This window comes from Mycteria americana, chromosome 18 (genome assembly GCF_035582795.1).
Source record: "Mycteria americana isolate JAX WOST 10 ecotype Jacksonville Zoo and Gardens chromosome 18, USCA_MyAme_1.0, whole genome shotgun sequence".
Taxonomy (NCBI): domain Eukaryota; kingdom Metazoa; phylum Chordata; class Aves; order Ciconiiformes; family Ciconiidae; genus Mycteria; species Mycteria americana.
Genome location: NC_134382.1, coordinates 2,655,684 through 2,677,123, shown reverse-complemented (window position 1 = coordinate 2,677,123; position 21,440 = coordinate 2,655,684). Strand labels below are relative to the sequence as shown.

The 21,440-nt window shown below is 53.7% G+C and overlaps 3 protein-coding genes across 3 annotated transcripts; all 3 read right to left on the bottom strand.

The window, feature by feature from the left end:
* Positions 1-1,500: 1,500 nt before the first annotated feature.
* On the bottom strand, positions 1,501-4,702 carry LOC142418588 (uncharacterized). The gene is made up of 7 exons (XM_075520636.1): positions 4,569-4,702; positions 3,954-4,012; positions 3,462-3,579; positions 3,144-3,261; positions 2,573-2,790; positions 2,250-2,375; positions 1,501-1,781 (listed from the first exon to the last, which is right to left on the bottom strand). Exons 1-7 carry the CDS (start codon positions 4,598-4,600, stop codon positions 1,661-1,663), a joined length of 792 nt encoding a protein of 263 aa, XP_075376751.1. The 5' UTR covers positions 4,601-4,702; the 3' UTR covers positions 1,501-1,660.
* LOC142418590 (coiled-coil domain-containing protein 81-like) lies at positions 4,607-15,479 on the bottom strand. The gene is made up of 5 exons (XM_075520638.1): positions 15,352-15,479; positions 14,559-14,683; positions 5,997-6,058; positions 5,271-5,427; positions 4,607-5,013 (listed from the first exon to the last, which is right to left on the bottom strand). Exons 1-5 carry the CDS (start codon positions 15,381-15,383, stop codon positions 4,724-4,726), a joined length of 666 nt encoding a protein of 221 aa, XP_075376753.1. The 5' UTR covers positions 15,384-15,479; the 3' UTR covers positions 4,607-4,723.
* Positions 15,480-16,911: 1,432 nt separating this feature from the next.
* On the bottom strand, positions 16,912-20,887 carry LOC142418585 (putative coiled-coil domain-containing protein 144C). Its single transcript, XM_075520632.1, has 3 exons — positions 20,464-20,887; positions 18,270-18,761; positions 16,912-17,270 (listed from the first exon to the last, which is right to left on the bottom strand). Exons 1-3 carry the CDS (start codon positions 20,644-20,646, stop codon positions 17,010-17,012), a joined length of 936 nt encoding a protein of 311 aa, XP_075376747.1. The 5' UTR covers positions 20,647-20,887; the 3' UTR covers positions 16,912-17,009.
* Positions 20,888-21,440: the final 553 nt, after the last annotated feature.

The window sequence follows — 21,440 nt, the reverse complement described above, 5'->3', positions numbered from 1 at the left end:
GGTTGGCCTTCTGGGCCGCGAGTGCACATTGCCGGCTCATGTCCAGCTTTTCATCCACCAGTACCCCCAAGTTCTTCTCCACAGGGCTGCTCTCAATCCCTTCATCCTCCAGCCTGTATTGAGACTGGGGGTTGCCCCAGCCCAGGTGCAGGACCTTGCACCTGGCCTTGTTGAACCTTATGAGGTTCACATGGGCCCACTTCTGAAGCTTGTCCAGGTCCCTCTGGATGGCACCCCATCCCTGAAGTGTGTCAACTGCACCACTCAGCTTGGTGTCATCTGCAGACTTGCTGAGGGTGTGCTCAATCCTGCTGTCTGTCATTGATGAAGATATTAAACAGTACTGGTCCCAGTACGGACCCCTGAGGGACACCACTCATCACTGATCTCCATCTGGACATTGAGCCATTGAGCACCACCCTCTGGATGCAACCATCCAGCCAATTCCATATCCAAAAGAAGGGTGGCAGATACGGGTTTCTACATCACGCTACCCAAAGCCAGAGCCTTTCCACAAAAAAAAAAAAAAAAAAAAAAGCTTGAACTTGACCATACTTCACCAGTGGAGGACCCTGGAGCTCTCCAGTACTGAGCGGTGGAGCTGGTGGAAAACCAGGACCCACACAGCTGGAATGGCATCAGCAAAGACACCATGTCTGAAATAGCACTGCAGGGATAGACACGGCAGTCTGCTTTGCAGAAAGGCTATTATCCGTCCTTCTCCATGTTGATGGAACCCCCACAACAAAGCTTCAGCTGTCAACTCTCCAGCAGTGACAAGGAAACCAGCTTGAACTGGATGAAAAGCCTTACACTTTTTCTATGACTGTGGATCTGCACATATTTTGCAGGGTTCTCTGGAGGATTTAACTGTATCTCTACACAGATCTCGGGTACAGCAGGTTTTTGGGGACTTTGCAGTTCTTTTATTGTGCTGTGTTCTGACTGGTGGTAATAACAAGATCCTGACAGTGATAAGCCACGCTACTTGCTGGTAAACTGCCAGCACATTGACATGATCAGCATTGAAATAAAGACTGATCAGAACAGACATGTCTCATTTAGCTTTGGGATTTTGGATTGCAAAGCTGCATCTTCAAGCCTGGAAGCCTCTGATATTTTAAGAAACCACACCAAAATGGGAGTGGTAAAAAATTATGGTGACTTGTCGTTGAACATGAATCAGATGCCCACTGTCCACCTTGCTGGGCACTGCCCTCCCCTCCTCTCCCATTCCTGCACGCCTGCATCTCCGCTCCTCCCCTCCGTGCTGCTCAGCTCCCACTTTGGACAAGACCGGGCTGAGCTGTGTGTGCGCGGTCACTCCAGGGACAGGAGGCACTGTGCACACAGGTTGCTTTTGCACGAGGATGGGCCAGTGCACAGGATCGTTAACTGCCCGTCCTTTCCAAAGCCCTGCCAATGAATGTCCTGCCAGGCACAGGCTGGGGACTCCAGCTGGGAGCAGGCCACCAGTGTCTTTATTTGGCACCTCCGGGAGGAATACAGCGTTTGGAAAGGTCCCACTCTGCTAAGGGCTCTGCTGCTGCAGAGGAGGCAGCACTGGCAGCAAGAGTGGGAGCTCCAGCACCAACACGCCTTCACTTGGCCCTGACACGTCCAACCTTGGGGCTTCGCTGGGCCCCTCAGGCTTTGCTCCTCAGTGCTGGGGTGCAGGTCTGTGTGGTAGGAGCTGGCCATACTGTGCACACATCCCACGTGCTGCCGCGCTGGCCTCATGCTTTTCTCTGGTGTTGTTGAGCTCCATCTTCTTCCCAGCGCTAAGGAGAAACCAAAAGCTGTTCAGTTGGAGGTACAGAGAGGAGGGCACAGACCGCCTGCCCACCAGCTCTGGTCCTGGAGGCTTTCTGTGGTCTCTGAGATACCCCCTGCTCCACAGGACCAGGCCCATCAGCTCGGGGCTGAGACCTGGGAGGGGACAGGTACGGCGCTCCGGGCGAGGAGTCCGAGTGTGGATGCTCTGGCAGAGGAGGGACAGTCTCTGTGGGGTGGAAAGGCAGAGCCAAACACCAGAGGAACCCACCCATGTCCCCGTCTGCCCCTGTTCTGCCTGTGGACATCTCCCTGGGGCTGGAAGGCAGGTCTGACTCGGGGGCACAGCCTCAGGACCCCACTGCTCTCCTGCCACCCGGCTGTCAGTACAGACAGTCCTTCCCAGCTGCTGCTGCCCAGGCAAGGGAGGAAAATGCTGCAGCGGGAAAATGCCTCCTGTGCTTGGAGATATTTACCAGAGGAACTGCTTCGGGGCCGTTGCCCACAGCCTGTTGAGCCGTACGCTCCTCCTCCACTCCTCCTGGCGGGACCTGTATGGCTCCAGGTTTGTCAGGACCTGCCTTGCTTGTGGTGGCCAGAGGCTGCAACGGCAGGAACAAATTCCCCCTCACACCCTGCCCTGGCCCCTGCACCTAGGCTGGGGCTGCCCAGAGACACCGGGCATTGGGGCTAACCCCAGGCATGCCCACGTCAGGGAAATCGGGTCCCTGACCCCACAGATCGACGCTCAACTGCCGCTCGACTCTTCCCAGCCTTGCCGGGAGCTGCGCACACTTACTCTGGCCGTGGTGTCTCCAGCCGAGGGGCCGGTGTTTTCCCCTTCTCCACTCGGGGATGGCAGTGAGACATCTCCTCCCCATCTCTCTTGCCCCAGGAGATGGCTTTCTCCCGTCCTGCCTGTACTTTGGCCCTCTCCTGCCTGGTACTTTTGAGGCAGGGGAAGCGCAGTGACAAGTCAGGCCAATGCACCTGGAGTATTTCGGACGGCCGCTTCGCCTGGGTGGGAAGAAGAGGAACATTTGAGCCCAGGTCTCACCTCTCTCCCATGCCTGGACAAGGCGGCACTAGAGAAGCCAGGGCCTGCAAGCCCTCTGCGGTCCCCCAGCCCACCTGGGAAACCCACAGGGAGGAGAAGTGCCCCTGGCAGGGACCCTGGGGCAGGAGCTAGGGAACCAGGAGGGTCCACGTGGAAGCCAAGGGTGCTGTGAACAGAGGCAGTCATTGGCCAGAGGGAAAGGAAGAGCCAGAAGGAGTGATGGGATGAACACATCCGCAGTGTAGGCGGGTGTCTTTGAGGACTCCCTCTCCATAGAGCCACGTTTTCCTACACGTCCACCTGTACCACGTACCACTGCTGCTCCCTGCTGACTGTCCATGTCCAGAGGAGGGAGCCTGACTTCAGGACAGTCCGTCACTTTGACTTCCTTGCGTTTCTCTGCACGGCTCCCCTCAACTGGCGGCAGCATGCTGCAAACACACCGCACAAGGAGTTTGTATGAGAACAGCGGGAGCCTGTTCTTCAGCTGGTGCTCACGGACCAACCCCGTGCAGGCAGCACAAGGCAGTTCTGCACGAGAGCTATGTCTAGGCTAGGAAGTACCCTCAAGTCAAAACCAGGATGAGACAGCTATGAGCTGTACTGCTCAGGTGTGGCTGAAGAGTCTCACCTTATGGTACCTGCTGCAGTCCCCACCTTCCTCCTCTTTTCTCCTGTGAGACCTAGGCCACTTGTCCGGACAGGAGAAAGACGCCCTCGGGAGAGCAGGCGCTCGCCAGGATGAGCCGCTGGAAGCACAAAACCAGGAAGCTCTTCACAGCTGCACCTCTGGGACACTTCCCGCAAGACAGACGTGCTGTCTGTGCACGCGTGTGCTACTAGTGCCTGGCCTGGACTCCTCAGCCCTTGGAGTCAGGCTTCCTAGGACAGTCTCAGCCCTTTCCGACTACCACTATTTCCCAGCCCTCCCTTTCTACAGGGCCACGCTGCTCCCTGAGCAATTCCTGCCCCATTGCTTCCTTCCCTGGGTCCCCATTTGGAAAAGGGGGTGAGCTGGGACGTGCTGGTCACTTTGGAGAACCTCTCACATTGGGGAGGTGGAGTCATATGTGGGGAACACACTCTTGCGTCCCTACATGACATCGGTGCGTTGTTACAGTACCTCGTCGCACTGCCTTTTCAGCCAGCTCTTTCTCAGACATCTCATTTTTGTACTCAAACCTGCAAATAAGGAGGTGCCAGCGGTTTCAATAAGGGGCAACAGAGTCCCCTGCAGCCCCCACTAAGAAGCTGCTCCCAGAGCTGCTTGAGAGCTGAGCTACTGTCAAGTCTCCAGTTTTGCAAAGCAGAACATACAACAAGGTGGCAATAGATATTAGGAAATGAGCGTCACCAAACTCTGTTGGAAAATGATGACATCTTGGGCTTGGTTGGTTTGGGTTTTTTTCTATTTCATTCTCACCCAAGGAAAAGGGAAGGACCAGATAAAGCTTTATGGAAAATGGTCCCTCACTGCCTCTCCATGTCCCACGCAGGTGGGAAGGTAACACAGGTCCTCTTCCCTGGGACGCCACCTGACGACACCCCGCTTCCCAAAGAAGGAGTGACCGTGGACTTCATGGAGAAGGACTGCTTGGGAACAGGTACTCCACAGCAGCTTAAGGAGGAGACCAGCCCCAGTAACTTGGTCCTTGGCACCTCTGGGCGGCTGGACCAAAGAGGGGCTGGGAAGCTCCTCACTTGGTCAGTTGAGGGTGACAGAAGCAAACATACTCACTGTGGGAACGTGAAGATCCCCCCAGGAGGCATGTGGAAAAATGCTGTTTCTTTGCGGGCTGTGACCAAGGGCCTCAGGCTTGATTTCTGCAAGAAGGAGAGAGACAGGGGATTGAACGTGCCCAGGGTCGTGGCTTTGACCCGGCTGCAAAGGAGTTAGGGGGAGCACTGAAGACATGACAAACTCACATGGAGGAAAGTGCTTGCCAGGATCCCAGTCTTGTCCACATCTCGGAGCAGGTCTTTGAAGAACCTCATGACCACTCTCCTTCCTCGGCACACCAGGATGCCGAACCTCTTGAAGACAAAGTCGAAGTCCTTGCCTTCGGTCAGGGCCCACGCAATGACTCTCACGGTTGCCTCGACACACTTCAAGACCTTTTTCTTGGGGATGCTGAGGCGGAGGGCGGCCTCGGTGTAGATCAGCTCTGCAACTTCTAACTCATCTGTGAAGAAACCGCCCGGCAACAAAGTCACTTGATCAGCCTTCAGCGGACCCACGTCACCTTTCAGCACAAGGACCCATCAAGAGCCCACCGACCCTCCTCCCACCCCACTGACTCCCCATGCAGCAGCAAGCGGCCTGCCTTCAGGGGCCAGCGCCCTGCCCCCACGCAAACTACTGCCGCTCTCAAGGAGGAGATGGAGGGAAACGCCAGCTGTGACTCAAGGGGGGAGCACAGGTCTGAAGGTCTCTTCTTACCAGGCTGTGATCTGGTCTCATAGCGGAGCTTGTTCCCCACCACAACTGGCTTGTCCAGGTGGAACACGGGTCTCTGGACCTTGAAACTCGCCCTGTTCCCATCACAGAAGTCCTCTTCCCTGATGTACACAGTACCCATGCCCATTAGCCTGACAGTCTGCAAACAAGAGCAAGAAAGAAACAGAAGTTGGAATTCTTCCGCTGGGAAAACAGTGTGAAGACTTGTCTGGGCACACTAAGGCTTAACTGTTGGCCTGTCCACCCCTGTGGTCCCCAGGGACAAGGTGGGGCCCGTTGGAAAGCTTTGGAGAAGAGCCTTGCCCTCCAGATTGTTCCCCTCTCCCTCCTCTTCACCTTCCCACCCTCTTCCCAGGGCATGCAAGCTAAAGGACAAACCAGGCACACCACCTGGAGCCTGAGAAGGTCCGAGGAGCGCCAACCCCTGGGAAAAGCCCGGAACACTGCCCCAGGCTCTCTGCCTGGTCATTACACCCTGCCAGCAGGGCTAGGGAAGACCCCAAAGAAGAAAGCCCGTGTTCTTCTTCGTCTACAGCAGGGCTTTGCTTTTTCTCTCCGTTCACTCAAAAGTTGCTCTCTGGCAAAGCTGTCCACCACAGTACCCTTCTGGGGCATTTTTTCTGCTTTCTAAGCTGGGGGAGGAATACCAGGCACAGGGAGGGGTCAGGACACATCAGGGTCTGAAGGAGGACGAGGAAAGCAGCCCACCTTGTTCAACAGCAGCTCTTGGCGAGTGCACTCCGACACGCTATCCCAAATGGTTGCAATCTCTGGGGAAGAAGAGGAAGACAGGCCATGCTTGAAGTCAAGAAGCTCATCACCTTGCCAAGGCAGCAGATGCAGGCATCATCCCACACCACCGCCTCCCCCCTGAAATCACCCATGCAGGAACTGGCCTGCAGAGCTGAATTCTAACTGTGTCCCCATGAGAAGACCTCCCGTGCTGGGGACGGAGGTCTGTACTTGAAATGAAGACATGAGAAGGCTTTGCACAAGGACGTCCTCCCATCCACGATAGGAAGGTGTCTCTGAGTTCATAGCGATCCGTCTTGAGCACGGGACCTTCTGGCAGCACTTACCCTTCTTTGTGAAATCCGCCAGGTGTGGAGACAGTGCATGGAGGAAGTCTGAGGAGAACCACTGCATGGCTGCAGCTCCTCCTGGCCAACTTCCTTCACTCCTCCTCACCAAACAGCCCCAGCGCTATGCCACCACCTGCCTCCACCTTCTCCTCCTGGCTGCAAAGCAGCTGCCAAGAGCAGAGCGGTGGCGAGAGCAGCCCCCCGTGCCTGGGCTTGTCCCTGGCTCGCAGGGAGGTGCAGGTTGGGGTGCCGTGGGGAGAGAGAAGGTGTCACACTGAGGTGGGATGTCCCATTGTGACCACAGCCCATGTCACAGAGGGGCTGCAGGGACTGCCTCCAGCCCCCCAGGCACCCTGCCAGGCTTTACTCTGCAAGGGGAAGGAGGCTGCACTGGGCATTTTGGGAAGCTGTCCCCATCCACCCACTGCCCTCTCCACAGAGAGACCCAAAGAGTCATGGACAAGCACCGTTGAACCTCACCTGAGCAGGCACAAACACGGTGCCTCACGGTGCCAGAGAAACAAGATTAGGAGACTTGCAGGGTGAAAAAAATCAAGTTGAAAATACACCACCCCCCCAGTTTTGGGAGTCCTTGCCCCCAAGTAGCCCAAGCAGAGAATGTCTAGGTGCAGAGGACCACATGCTTTGGGAAAAGATTGCTCGAAATTTTCTTGAGATGGGTATGAAAAGTAGCCCGAGTGGAGAGCAAGATGACAAATTCCAAGCAAATATTTTTAACACTGGATTTCAGCACAGATACAAAAGAGCATGGCAGATTGGGAAAAACATTATTTTGGAATTGCGGTTGGAGCCAAGTAGGCTTTGGAGTATGGATGCCTAGGTCATGCTTACAGTTCACCAGGTGCAGTCTAAGAAGGCAGTGAGATTAATTGAAAAGGAAACATTGGGGTTTGGTTGGAGACGTTTTCATTATTTTCCAATTGTTTTTCATTGTATTTCCCAATTCTTAAACATTCCTCTGTCTAATAAGCAAGAATACATACCTGCTGGGTAAATCTCAACTGATGTGGTTGAGGTTGACCTCTGCAGTCTTTCTAGAGGAAAGTTAAGGTACTTGCACAATAGCATTCATCCACCTAAGTCTGATAACTATGGTAATTATGTAAATTAGTCACAAAACCCCAGTCATTAAATAACAGCTAGAAATGATTTTTTATGAAGACAGCATTGCCAAAGCACCACCCTTTTCCTGTCTTTCTTAAGCAATACAGGAGGAACCACCATCCTTAGCTCTACCACCACCTTCATCCCTGAGCAGCAAAGCCTTTTGCGACAAGGCAGCCAAATGCACGGCCTCTAGGATGAATTCTCCTCCTTTTCTACCCGGTCACAACATTCCTGAGCAAGATCAGGTCTTTCCCTCCCCTTTTGCTGCAGCCCGGTGTCTCCACTGTGGTGCAGAGTGGTAAGAAGAGTCATGCCTGCGCCGAGCTCTGTTGCAGTGGTGCCTGGATGTGGAAATACCGTGGCACTGGCAGGTAGGGATGTACGACCCCTTGGGTGCGACATGGAACCCGTGGTCCTTTCCCTCTACCGAGAGAGGGGAGATGTGTATGGGAACATCGGTGTATTCCCTCTCCCCTTCTGGTTCATGGCCTCTCCTAATTGGGGTTAACATCTGCTCCCTTCCTAGGGCCTGCATCTCCATAGATGTATGCAGCAGGAGGTACAGATACAAAATCGTGTATCTGTGTGTCATTTTTAAAGAGGACATATTTATATCTCTTTGTGCGCTCCTTTATGTAGTTATTTTTCTATCTGTTCCTATTGTATATATTGGAGGCTGGGGGCGGGGCACCCATCACGTCTTGCCTCCTGTGTCAGTGGTACCTGCACTACCTGGAGGGGAGAAGAGTCCCGCTGCAGTAGGTGGGGACAGCCCTGAGCCGTCCCCTCCCTGTCACAGCTGGCACTTCCTCGCTGCAGCTTCAGTGTCGAGGCTGCTGCTTCCCTGGAGCCGTCTCTGCTGAAGGCTGCCAGAGGCTGCCGTTTCGTCATGTTACTCTTCCTTCGGTTCCACTCTGTGCTGTGGTGCTTTGGAGCAAACAGCCTTGAACGCTGTCGATGCTACTGCTGGGTCTCCATGTGCGATGCTGCCACGACAAGCCGGGAGAGCCAATGGGCACTGGTGTGTCGGAGCTACCCCCTGAGAGCACGTCTGCAGTCAAAGGGGATCTGTTCAGTGCGTTGCCTTAGAGTTAGACTCTTCTTTCGAAGCTGGGATTAAGAAGAGGCCCAAGGAATTGCACCCTCAAGGGGCCAGATGCTTTTCTTGGGTTCCCCATGGGCTTGAGGGGGTGAGCGCTGAGTGCTCTGTCAGAGGCTGAAGTCTGGATTTGGGGCCCCCTTGTCACTGTCCAGTGGAGACAGAGATTGGGGATGGGCTGGGAGTTGGGACTCAGGAGATGAAAGATGGTCTCAGGTGGAGTCACCCATGGGTAAAGCGTCAGATGTTATATGCCTGCACGCAAGGGCTCTTCCCTCCCAGGACATGCAGTGGGGACCCAGCGAGGGACACAGGGAAGGGAGACTGCAGAGGCAGTCATGTCATGGTCTGGATCATGCTGTACATACTCCCTGAGCACCTTCAACAGCCACAGGGCCCTGTACAGAAGTCCTGCCCTTCAGCAGCTCAGCAGCTCCCCCTCAATTTGGTGTCATCAGAAAACTCTCCGAGAGTGGGTTTTTCCCCATTATCCAGATGGTTAATAAAGATGTTAAACCATACTGGCTCCACTATCAACCCTCAAAAGATGTGACCTTTGCCAGTTGAGGTTTTGTACCACCATCAGCCACCCTTTGGATGTGTCTTTCTGTGCACCCCAAGGCTTTCCGGGGGCTCTGGGGGCATCCTGACCCCATGATGTGCATTTTGGTGTGCCTTGAACCCTTGGTGTACCTCTCGCTGCATGCCCAGACCCCTGGGTGTGCCTTTGTGTGATCCCCAGATCCCTGGGTGTGCCTGTTTAGAATCATAGAATCATTTAAGTTGGAAAAGACCCTTAAGATCATTGAGTCCAACCCTAAACCTAACACTGCCAAGTCCACCACTACACCATGTCCCTAAGCACCACATCTACACGGCTTTTAAATACCTCCAGGGATGGTGACTCAACCACTTCCCTGGGCAGCCTGTTCCAATGCCTGACAACCCTTTCAGTAAAGAAATTTTTCCTAATATTCAACCTAAACCTCTCCTGGCACAACTTGAGGCCATTTCCTCTCATGCTACTCACTTGCTACTTGGGAGAAGAGACTGATGCCCACCTCTGTGGAATAATTGCTGGAGGTGACTTAGAAATTAAACTTATATTCACATTTTTAGGTAAGGCAGAGCATTGAAGAAGCTTCCCAGGTGGAATGCGGCTGACATGCAAGGAATCCATTCCACAGAAGTTCCCTAGGCCTGCAACCTTAGATGTTGGCAACGCCAGGGGAACTTGGTGTGTTGGCTCTAAGAGGAACTGCCCAGAGGGTGGAGCGGTGTGGAGATGCAGCAGCCAGGCTCTGTGATAATATGGGAACTTGAAGGTATCATGGAACTGATAAGCTGCATATTTGCTACCCTGGGCCAACAGTCTGTCACGTTCTTGACAAAATGCTGTCCTTTTGGTGAACTTTGCTCATTATAACATCGTTATAATACCAAAACACACCTCCATCCCAAAAGCTACCCGCCTCCAAGGTGCGACCACCCCTCACGGAGCTTGCGCTTTGAATTTTCCTAGTTTATACCTTTAAAAGAGAAGCGAGAAAACTTTACACCAATCCTAACAAAGGCATGTATGACTAGAGTCACTCAAGCTCCACCTGAAAGGTGAAAGATAGTATAAAATGGCTTAAGAGAGAGAGAATGTTAGGGAAGACACCATCACGTACCACTCTGACCTCTGGGATCAGTCGACGGGCTGAGCCTCTCTTCCCCCCCATCGGGACGCCTTTGGGTAAGAGTCGAACACTTGGTTATACCAAGTGCCTCTCCAGGAAACTTAGAAACCTCTATATAGAGTCACTTCATATCTTTTAACGTGTTTGTGGCCGGCGGTGCTACTCATACTCTTGCTATTTGCACGTGCTTTGCAGACAGTGAATTTATCAGTGGTAATCCAAAGCACCCGTGTGTCTGTTGCTCTAATAAACTGCACTCTTCATTAATCTAGCCGTGGTAGTTCTCACTGAACGCGACCAGACTCCTTGAGTGTGGCCATGATAGTTCATGCAACACGACTAGACTGGGGGTGCATCATGTTATTTGTGAATCCATAATCATGAAAGTTCAGTACATGAACGCGACTGGACTTAAAATGTTGTCAAATGTAGGCTGTTGCCTTAATCAACTTTGTGAAGCTGTGTCAGTGAAAGCCCGGAGAGGGCTCTGACAGGCAAACGTTGACTCTGATGGGTGTCTACATATACCATCCTTAGAAAATAAACCATTGACCAAATCTGAGACTAAGGCTGGACTTAGCCGCACCTAGACTCCTCTCTGAGAAGGAGTTTAGAAAGCAAGGGGGTCTTGTCTGAACCTCGTGACTCAATGGGAGGGTTTCCCCCCCCAGCCACTCCTCAGACTCCTACGTGACAGTAACTTTTAACACAACAACCTTGCTACAACCTCCTTTCCAGTAGTTGTAGAGAGCAATGAGGTCTCCCCTCAGCCTCCTTTTCTCCAGGCTGAACAACCCCAGGTCCCTCAGCCGCTCCCCATCAGCCTTGTGCTCCAGACCCTTCCCCAGCTTCGTTGCCCTTCTCTGGACATGCTCCAGCCCCTCAATGTCTCTCTTGGAGTGAGGGGCCCAACACTGAACACAGCATTCGAGGCGCAGCCTCACCAGTGCCGAGTGCAGGGGCACGATCACTGCCCTACTCCTGCTGGCCACACTATTTTTGATACAAGCCAGGATGCTGTTGGCCTTCTTGGCCACCTGGGCACACTGCTGGCTCATGTTCAGCTGGCTGTCAACCAACACCCCCAGGTCCTTTCCCTCCGGGGTCCTTTCCAGCCACTCTTCCCCAAGCCTGTAGCGTTGCATGGGGTTGTTGTGACCCAAGTGCAGGACCTGGCACTGAGCCTTGTTGAACCTCACACAATTGGCCCCAGCCCATCGATCCAGCCTGCCCAGGTCCCTCTGCAGAACCTTCCTCCCCTCCAGCATATCAACCCTCCTGCCCAGCTTGGTGTTGTCTGCAAACTGACTGAGGGTGCACTTGATCCCCTTGTCCAGATCATCGATAAAGATATTAAACAGAACTGGCCCCAGTACTGAGCCCTGGGGAACACCGCTTGTGACTGGTCACCAGCTGGAGTTAACTCCATTCACCACCACTCTTTGGGCCCGGCCATCCAGCCAGTTTTTTACCCAACGAAGTGTACACCTGTCCAAGCCTTGAGCAGCCAGTTTCTCCAAGAGGATGCTGTGGGAAATGGTGTTAAGGGCTTTACTAAAGTCTAGGTAGACAACAACCACAGCTTTTCCCTCATCCACTAAGCAGGTAACCTTGTCATACAATGCGATGAGGAAAGTCAAGCAGGACCTGCCTTTCACAAACCCATGCTAACTGGGCCTGATCACCTGGTTATCCTGTATGTGCCGCATGATGGCACTCAGGATGATCTGCTCCATAACCTTCCCTGGTACCAAGGTCAGGCTGACAGGCCTGTAGTTCCCCGGATCCTCCTTCCGGCCCTTCTTGTAGATGGGCGTCACATTTGCCAACCTCCAGTCAACTGGGACCTCCCCAGCTAGCCAGGACTGCTGACAAATTAAATCCCGTTGTAGGCACTGGTTATCGCAATCATAACGGCCCGCGATTATCACCCTTTCCACACTTAGAGTGAACTGCAAAAGAGCAGCACACACTTACTAGTAGATACTTCAATATATTTTCGCTGTGTGCTACAATTTACCAACAAGCGCTTCCTCAAACCAAGGCTCCTAGGAGAGACGAGGCATGGGGAAAACGTTTTTGGTTTCCCTGCAGAAACCCTGAAGCATGCTTTACTCCTAGAGCTGATGACAGCCCGTAACAGAGCCAGGCACCCTTTTCTCCTGCTTCCAGGTGGGTCACTTCCTTACTCGCAACCAAAACCCGTTGGGTTTTGGACGTTTCAGATACAAGCACAATCTCTTTGGGAAAAGGATCATGAATGACATTGTTGCTTGCAAAGTCCTTCGACAAACCTCTCCTGTATTTCCTCCCAGGACATCTTCTGCTCTTGCAGCATTCGGAGGACAAGAAAAGCCTCAGCTCTGGGAACGTGGTGAGCGTCCCTGTGCAGCATGGCGCTAGCCCCGTCTACCTGGGTGTTGGGGAGAATTCGGCACCATCGGGGGCCGAGTCCCTGCCAAGGCCGTGTCTGTCCTTCCCCTGACCTCCCGCTCTTCCCAAGAGTGGCCGCAGCAGCCAGGGCTGTCAGACACCTCCCCGGGAAGCGCTTCTGCTGGTGAGGCTGCTCGAAGCACCTCCGTGCTGGCCCGGCACAGGCCCCTTCCCTCCGGCCACCTTGCCTGGCCTCAGAGGCCGTCTCCGCCCAGGAGCCTCCTGTGTGCACGACGAAGGAGACGCCATGTCCCACGCCAAGCCACCGCGCCCAGCATGCCCCGGGGCGAGGAAGGACCACCGCGCCCAGCATGCCCTGGGCCCGCACACGCGCGCTGACCGCCGGACACTCCCCGACCGGGCCGCGCCCTCCTCCGGGCCCGTCTCCATGGAACCCGCGCCCTGCCCGAGCCCCAGGCCCCCGAGCCAGCAGGGGGGAGCAGCTCCGGACAGGGCCGCGCTGCCCCGGCCCCAGGGAGGGCCCCCGGGAACCCCCACCCCGCCCCGGCCCCGGGACTGGGCCTCCCCCAGACACCCCCGGCCCGGCAGCAGGCTGCGGGCGGAGGGAACGGCCCTGCCCGCCCCCGCGGCGCGGCCCCCGGCACCGCTGCCGGGCTGAGGAGAGTCCCACAGGCCTCGCCAGCCTCCCCAGCGCCGGGACGGCACCGGCAGCCCCTCCCGCAGCCCTGAGACCCCCGGCGGTGGGGAGGCAGGGAAGGGGAGGCGTCCAAGGGCTTTGCTGTCCCCAGGCACTAAGCCTTGCTGAGCCCGATGCTGTGGTGGCTCAGGAAGGGACGGCGATGGGAAAGCACGGGAGATGGGCGTAGACAAAGAATTTTCACAAGCTCTCATGAGTGTTTTCTACCAGTTTAAGAATTGTTCCTCAAAGCATCGTGCTTGAGCGGTGTTGCCCTCGAAGGGGATCCTGGACTTCATTTACGTTTGGCGGAAGAGCAGGAGATGTCCAGGGAGAATCCCCAGCAGATCCGGTTTCACGTTCGCTGGTGACTGGGAGAGAAAAAGCCAGATCTGATGTTAGTTCTACAGCAGACCTAGCCCAGAAAGTCCACGGACCACTGTCAACTGCGACAGGAGACGCTGTAAAGGTCTGGAGAGATTTAAGCCCACCAGAGGAAACCAAGGTGGAAAGGGGCACGCGCAAAGGAAGAAATGGGATTTTCCATGTTTGACCATCAGGCAAGTAGCTTTCTAAAGCCCGTGAAGGAAATTCCAGAGGCCGCGCACAACAAATAAACCCGCGCAAAGCCCACAAATGGCATCTGCTTACACTTCAGACCCCCAAGACCTCTTTGCCTTCAAGTGCCCCATTGTCCTAGGAAGTTCAAAAGAGGGCTTCTGTGGAGCACAAGGTTTTCCACCAGCTTCTGCAGTCCTCCTGAGCAAAACACAGGATCGTCTGTCTTTGAAGAGGCAAAGCTTCTTTATCGAAGCCAGGCCAAGGAAATCTCCCAGCACAGCACAGATCCATCCTTCCCGTGCGGAGATAGGCAGCACTTGTCCTGCCAAAACACTTTCTTTCTACACCCACCGTATTCAGACAAAGCCTCAAAAGCAAATCAGCGATCTGGGGCCTTGGGACTCCAGAGGAACAGTTGTCATGAAACGGGTTCAATTCTTCTCTGGAGAAGTGGCTACGTGTTTTGGGTTTCCACCTAACAGGACCTGCTTTATGCTGTGCAGGATAAGCAAGTAACTTCTTTCTCCTAGTTCCACGTGGCCAGGAATTACACGGAAAAGACTTCCACTATTTCAGTATCACAGGCAAAACCCAACCGTAATCCCTAAGCCACCTGGCCATTGAAGAATCACATCTGGAGCTGCTTACCTGAGCCCGATGGGTTTCCGCTCTGTCCCCTGCTCTGGCTCAGACTCTTTGCCTTGCGACTGAAGAGTCTGTGCTGCTGCTCCTGAGGGCTCTTAGCACTGGCTTCTGCTAGCGTCTCATTAGGCCTGTGAAAAAGGCGGGAGCATGCAAGAACGACTGTTGCTCATATTGGCACAAAGTTGTTCCCCAAGTGTGACCGTACGCTGTTGGACTTTGGAAAACAGACTTCCAAGCCCTCCAAATGTACTGCTTCTCAGGCTTCCAAGCAACCCGTGTTATGTCTTTGTCGGACCTTTCCTAGAAGGTGGTAAGGACTCTGGGCTCTTTCCCTCCTCCCAGTGTAAATGCAAACTGGAGAGGCACCGTCGTAACGGCAGCTGAAGAGAGTATATTTGCCTCACAGGCTCCTGTTCTGTCCCCTCTGCTTTTTCAGGTGTCCTTTCAAGCGTCCTATCCTAAGTTGGAGGATAACAGCAGCAGAAGCGAAGCTCCTCTTTTCCACCAGACATGCAGGAAGAGGAGATGGCTACAGAAAACTGTTGAAAGAAAACTAACTAAAACGTCCTCCAGACAGGCCTCATTAGTTTTGTTACTCCAGGGTCAGTAAAGAGAAACGAAAACAGGCCTCCAGAATGGGAGAACCCAAGGTGTACTCTTTTGAGAAGTACGCTGTCTTGAAGGTGCGCACACCATGCTGACCAGATCCAAGAAAGGCATGTGGGATGGAAGAGCCGCGATGAAGAGGGTCATGTTGTATTACGTGGGGGGGAAAAAAGAAAGCGCTTGGACTTACTTTTTTAATTTCTCTGTGAGGCATCTTCTCATTTCCGGGTCCACCAAATTATGCTTTTTGGAGCTTTTTGTTTCTGCCTGCGCACGTGCCAGTTGCAGTGCGCTGTCCTCCTGCGTGCTCGGTGCTCTCTCCAGGTCCGATTCCAGAGCTCTAATTCTCTGCTCCAGCTGCTTTCTCCAAGAGGTGTCAGTGGTGTTGATCTCTTCTATTCTGGCTTGAGCGGCTGCCTGTGTCTAAAGCCGAAGATGCAACTTCAGGAAACAGGAAGAAAAAGACAATGCCCACCCCTCTCAACAAACCCACTCTTTCTGCCATTTTGATATGAAATCCAGTATTAAGCAGCCTACGACGCTGTAGAGACAGGGATGAGGAAAAGGCTGCATATTTTTCATGCACACAGGTCCCACGACACACACGGAAGCACTCTGATGCAGCCTTCTGCAGCTCCCCAGCTTCCCTGCAGGAAAGCCAAACCCACAGCACTAACAAAGAGAGCCAGATGCCCAAGACAAAACACCTAAAAGCCACGACCACAACCACAAACGAATGCAACGCTGACGACAGATACAAACAGCACATAATCTGACCTGCAAATGTAGACTGAGATATTCCTTCTCGCTCATTTCTTCTCGTGCTTGCTGCTCGCACTGTTGTCCATGAAGCGCTGTTGTGGTATGACCCACCCCAGGAGTCACCAAGCAATGTGGCAGAAGAGCCACCAGCCCTCGCAGCTCCTGATTTCTGGCTTCGAGCTGCAGAGATTTTTCCAACTCCAACTCCAGCTGCGCAGAGAGTTCGCACACCTGGATGCGGGGAAAAAACAATCAGTCTGAAGCAGAGGGGTCAAAAAGCTCTGTGAAACTCAAGCAAATGTATGGATTGAGATGATAGCTGTAAGGCACTGAGTTTGTATTTCAAGCCAGGGAAAAGCTGCTTGTTTTCTTGAAAGTAAGTATGTCTTTCAAGCCCTTGCTGACAGGACTGCTCCAGCTTCCATCCGTCCCTCCTTTCCAAAAGGCACCATGGCAAAGGCACTCGACTCCTTCTACAGCATCATACAGCTTCCATGCCTGTGAAGATGCTCTTTTGCGTTTCACCGCATTCACTGCATTTCATTTTGCTTCCACCGCACTCCTGTTCTGCCCCGTTCCTTCTCATACGCACACCCCTGTGCTAATGCCCGGGGCAGACAGCGTCGAGGGGAAGAGACGAGAGGTTCAAGGCCTTACTTAGACGGAGGGTGAAGCCTGGCTTACGAGACAAAGGCAAACAAAAGGTTACTTGCCTTCCTCAAAAACACCACTACCAGGGAACTAGACACCATCTTTGTGCAGAGACCGAGAGAAGAAAAAACCTTGCAAAGAAAGCAACCAAGCCCAGAGACATTTGGGAGCACATGGCTTGCGATATCACATCATGGCCACAACTTTTGGACGGTGTCGGAACAGCAGCGAGTGTCGAAAGAGCACAGCTGCTTCGTTCTTCCCCACCCAGATGCTGCCCCCAACCCACTGCTTTCCCCTCAGCCTCAAAACAAGCTCCCTGAAGAGCCGGCTGAGTTTCTCAAGGTGAGAGGGCAAGGTTTTTCAAGGCAAGGAGCTAAAAGCACCCTCTAGTCTGGAAAACAATTGTTAATGATGTTGAAGCTCGTAACGTCCTCAGACAAACCTGTCCTGTATTTGTTCCCAGAATATTTTCTTCTCTTGCGCTCTTTGAAGGAGAGGAGCAGCTTCGTATATACTAACATGTTTACAGACTTTGTATACCTCGGCCTTAGCCTTGTCCAAGTCCTCTTGCAAGCGGGAGTTTTCTTGCTTCAGGTAATCGCATTGGCGTGTAGAAGCTTTCAGTGAAGTTTCTGTTACCCACTGCTTTCTGAAAGCATCAGCGAGCTCTCCTTGCAGCTGTCCCACTGTTCTCTAGGGAAACAGGAAACATCTCTTAATAAAGATGTCTGTATCCCAGCACATAAAGGCGAGCATTATCAATTTCAACTCTCTCATCCTGTCCTCATAGGGGAGGTGCTCCAGCTCCCTGATCATCTCTGTGGTCCTCTAGACCCACTTGAGCAGGTCCATGTCCTTCCTTTGCTGAGGACCCCAGAGCTGGACACAGTTCTCTGGGTGGGGTCTCACCAGAGCGGAGTAGAGGAGCAGAATCACTTCCCTCGACCTGCTGGCCACGCTTCCTTGGATGCAGACCAGGATGTGGTTGGCCTTCTGGGCTGTGGGTGCACATTGCTGGCTCATACTCAGTTTTTCACCCACCAATACCCCCATGTCCTTCTCCGCAGGACTGCTCTCAAGCCACTCATCCCCCAGCCTGTATCCATGTTTGGGATTGCCCTGACCCATGTGCAGGACCTTGCATTTGTCCTTGTTGAACTTCTTGAGGTTCTCACAGGCCCACCTCTCTAGCCTGTCAAGGTCCCTCTGGATGGCATCCCTTCCCTCTAGCATATCAACCACACCAGTCAGCCTGGTGTCATCTGCAAACTTGCTGCAGGTGCACTCAATACCACTGTCCTTGTCGCCAACGAAGATGTTAAATAACAGCAGTCCCAATATGAACCCCTAAGGGACACCATTTGTGACTGGTCTCCACTCAGACATTGAGCCACTGACCACAGCTCTTTGAGTGCGACCAGCCAGCCAATTCCTTATCCACCGGGTGGTCCACCCATCAAATCCGTGTCTCTCCATTTTAGAGGCAAGGATGTTGTGCCAGACAGTATCAAATGCTTTGCAGAAGTCTGGGTAGATGATGGTAGATACATACATATATGTATAGACGTATAAGCGTGTCTCAAGGCTTGCCAAAACCTTCTGCAATTCCAACAAAACCAGAACAAAACTGGTCAGTGCTCACCTCACCTCTTTTTCTACTTTGTCGGCCTCACATGTAAAGGCATCACTCACCATTTGTTCTTGGGTGGTCTTGTTCTGCACATCTCCCAGCTGCTGATGGAGTAAAAGGTTTTCACTTCGGAGCTGGGCCAGTTGTTCCTGCAGCCCTTCTGCCTTCTTGATGGCATCTTTTCTCTCTTGATCTTTCTCAAGGTGTAGAGCATGCCGCTCCTTTGCCTGCCTCCGGGCATGACGTAATTCTCTTTCTGTCATGTCTAAAGCCAATGTCTTTTCCCAGAGGGCTTTTTTCAGAGGCTCCACTTCCTTTTCTAGCCTGCTAGCTTTTCTTTCAGCTTTGCTCAGCTGCTGAGACAAGCTCTTGTTGGTTTCTTGCATATCAGCGATGTCCTCATTGATCTTTTGTTGCACTTCAAGCCATTTCTCATACACTCTCTGAAACACTTGTGTATCAACACTTTCTGATGTCCAGTGACTTCCAGGGTTCAGGTGGGAAGAGGATGAATCAGTCCCTGCCATCGGTATTTGGGCTGTGATGTTTCCTGCCTGTTCAAAGTTAAAGAATAAAAAATTGACAGAACTTAGGAAATCAGCTCAAAACAGGAGACAGTGGCAGCACTTCCCAGAACCAGAAGAAGACTGTCACCAACTTGATGTCAGATTATAAGAGTTTTCAACAACTCTGCATTAGACATTATTCATGGGAAAGTCTTATTTCGCATTAGCATGCTATATAATCCTATAATGAAGACTCTAAACTAAAATCTTTGTTTTTACATACCTCCCCCCCAGAGCTTTTGCTCGCCCTGATGGTTTCTAGATGCAGCACATCCCAGCCTTCTGGCCGGAGCTCATTGCCACCACTGCTCCTGGAGGGCACGAGCCCCACCCGCACCCTCCTGCTCCACGGGAATCGCCAGGTCCTCTTCATGGCCCGGCGGGAATGGGCACTGCACCGCCTCGCCTCGCCTCGCCTCGCCCCGGGGAGCGGTGGCAGGCAGGACTTGGCAGGCGCTACCAGGTGCTGGCTGCAAACTGAGGAGCCGAGCCCCGAGGAGCGGCAGGGCACGTGCAGCTGCCTACGGACTGAGCCACCACCAGCAGCACCAGCACCAGCAGCACCAGCAGGTCCTGTGTGTGCAGGGCCTGCACCAGCGCCCCAGATCTAGCAAACACATGCGCTGACGTCATGAATGGCTCCGTGACATCATAAGGTGCTGGGGGCTGGGCGGGGCCGGGGGCAGAGGCCCGTGAGGCCCGCGTGCTCAGAAGCTCTCTGCGTGCACACAGGCCATGTGGCCAAGGGAAGCAGCCCCTGGCGCACTGTGCCCAGGGGCACAGGGTTGCCCAAGGCCACCCCTCAAAGGCTCCCACCTCCCTGCACGCTCTGCAGACCCATCGTCCTCCTCTCCTCTCCCAGCACCTCCACAGTGCTCGCCTGCGTGGGAGACGAATGGGCTTGGCAGAGCAGGCTCTCACCAGCAAGGCTCCCTGGACGCACAAGAGGCAGTGGCTGCACACCCCCATGTGCCTTTTTGTGCTTCCTGGGCTCTCGGCGTGAGTTTTGGGGCACCCTGGACCCCTTGGTGTGCTTCTCTCTGCATCCCTGGAGCCCTGAGTGTCGTCTGAGGGCACCCCAAGCCCCTGGTGTCCATTTTGGGATGCCCCTACACCTTGGTTTGCTTTCTGGTGTGCCCAGCCCCCTGAGCGTTCCTTTTGGTGCACCCTGGACCCCTGGGTGTGCCTGTTGGGTCTCCCCGTACCCCTCAGTGTGCCCTTCAGGGTGCACAGCATCTCTTGACGTGATTTTCAGTGTGTCACAGACCCTTGGATGTGCCTTTTGGCTCCTCCCCACGCCCCACAGTGTGCATGTCAGCATTGCCCAAGCTTCACATTGTGCATTTTAGTGTGCATCCTCAGACCCCTCGCTGTGCCTTTGGCTGCCCCCGACCCCTGGGTGTGCCTTTTGGGGCACCCCAAAGAGCTTGATGTGTATTTCAGGGTGTCCCATTCTCACAGGGTGTGTGTTTCAGGGTATCTCCACACCCCTGGATGTGCCTTTTGGGTGACTCTGGACCCATCCATGCGCCTTTCCAGATACCCCTGATAAGCTCGTCCCTGAGGCATGGCTTTCTGGAAGCAGGAGGGCAGGCCCAGCCACAAGTACCGTGGAAAACCTACCCACGGCCACGGTCTTGATCCGGCTGCAAAGGAGTTAGGGGGAGCACTGAAAACATGACAAACTCACTTGGAGGAAAGTGCTTGCCAGGATCCTGGTCTTGTCCACATCTCGGAGCAGGTCTTCAAAGAACCTCATGACCACTCTCCTTCCTCGGCACACCAGGATGCTGAACCTCTTGAAGACAAAGTTGAAGTCCTTGCCTTTGGTCAAGGCCCATGCAATGACCTCTTCATGGTTGCCTTGATGCATGTCAGGACCTCCTCCTCAGGTGCCACTTGCCAGAGCCCATGAAAATCTCAAACTGGGCATTGGAGATTTCTTATCTACCCTCTGCACTGCAGTATGTCTGCACAAATCAAGGAGGAGGCATGCCTCAAAACCAGACCCTGAACCCTGCTGAAGCACGGCCCTGCCAAGCTTCCCAGGTGTGGTGGTTTTGGCTGGGATGGAGCTGATTTTCTTTATAGTAGCTAGTATGTGGCTGTGTTTTGGATTTCCATTTCTATGTTTGTCTTCCCAAGTCACCGTTACGTGTGATGGAGCCCTGCTTTCCTGGAGATGGCTGAACACCTGCCTGCTCGTGGGAAGGAGTGAAGGAATTCCTTGCTTTGCTTTGCTTGCGTGCGTGGCTTTTGCTTTACTTATTAAACTGTCTTTATCTCAACCCACGAGTTTTCTCATTTTTACTCTTCCGATTCTCTTCCCCATCCCACTGGGGGGGGAGTGAGCAAGCGGCTGTGTGGGGCTGAGTTGCTGGCTGGGGTTAAACCACGACAGCAGGAAAGCCGCAGTGGCAGGGAACCATCTTGGAGGGAGCAGGCAGGGTTTTCCCCGGTGGGGCCAGCACCAAGGGATGGAGGGAGCAGCCCAGCCCTGGAAATATGGGCTTTGCTTCTGGGGAGCTTAAGAGTTGTCCGTAAAGCATAAAGGATACCCCTGGGCAACCAAGGTAACAGCAGCATCCTAAGCCCCTCTGACACATCTCTGACACCCTCCTGGCACTGTCTGGTGTCACAGGTCAGTAACTGTCGCGGGACTGACTC

What these genes read in the sequence shown, in the direction of transcription:
- LOC142418588 (XM_075520636.1), bottom strand. Translation starts at nt 4,600, where the DNA reads ATGCCTCCTGGGGGGATCTTCACGTTCCCACA. An exon ending in CTGGAGACACCACGGCCAGA is followed by an intron (nt 2,376 to 2,572) that starts GTAAGTGTGCGC and finishes CTGCCGTTGCAG; the next exon opens with CCTCTGGCCACCACAAGCAA. An exon ending in GCCCCGAAGCAGTTCCTCTG is followed by an intron (nt 1,782 to 2,249) that starts GTAAATATCTCC and finishes GTTTCTCCTTAG; the next exon opens with CGCTGGGAAGAAGATGGAGC.
- LOC142418590 (XM_075520638.1), bottom strand. Translation starts at nt 15,383, where the DNA reads ATGAGAAGATGCCTCACAGAGAAATTAAAAAA. An exon ending in CGGAAACCCATCGGGCTCAG is followed by an intron (nt 6,059 to 14,558) that starts GTAAGCAGCTCC and finishes CTTCTTCCCCAG; the next exon opens with AGATTGCAACCATTTGGGAT. An exon ending in AAGAGCTGCTGTTGAACAAG is followed by an intron (nt 5,428 to 5,996) that starts GTGGGCTGCTTT and finishes TCTTGTTTGCAG; the next exon opens with ACTGTCAGGCTAATGGGCAT.
- LOC142418585 (XM_075520632.1), bottom strand. Translation starts at nt 20,646, where the DNA reads ATGCATCAAGGCAACCATGAAGAGGTCATTGCATGGGCCTTGACCAAA. An exon ending in TGGCAAGCACTTTCCTCCAA is followed by an intron (nt 18,762 to 20,463) that starts GTGAGTTTGTCA and finishes AACTTTGAACAG; the next exon opens with GCAGGAAACATCACAGCCCA. An exon ending in AGACCACCCAAGAACAAATG is followed by an intron (nt 17,271 to 18,269) that starts GTGAGTGATGCC and finishes CTGTTTCCCTAG; the next exon opens with AGAACAGTGGGACAGCTGCA.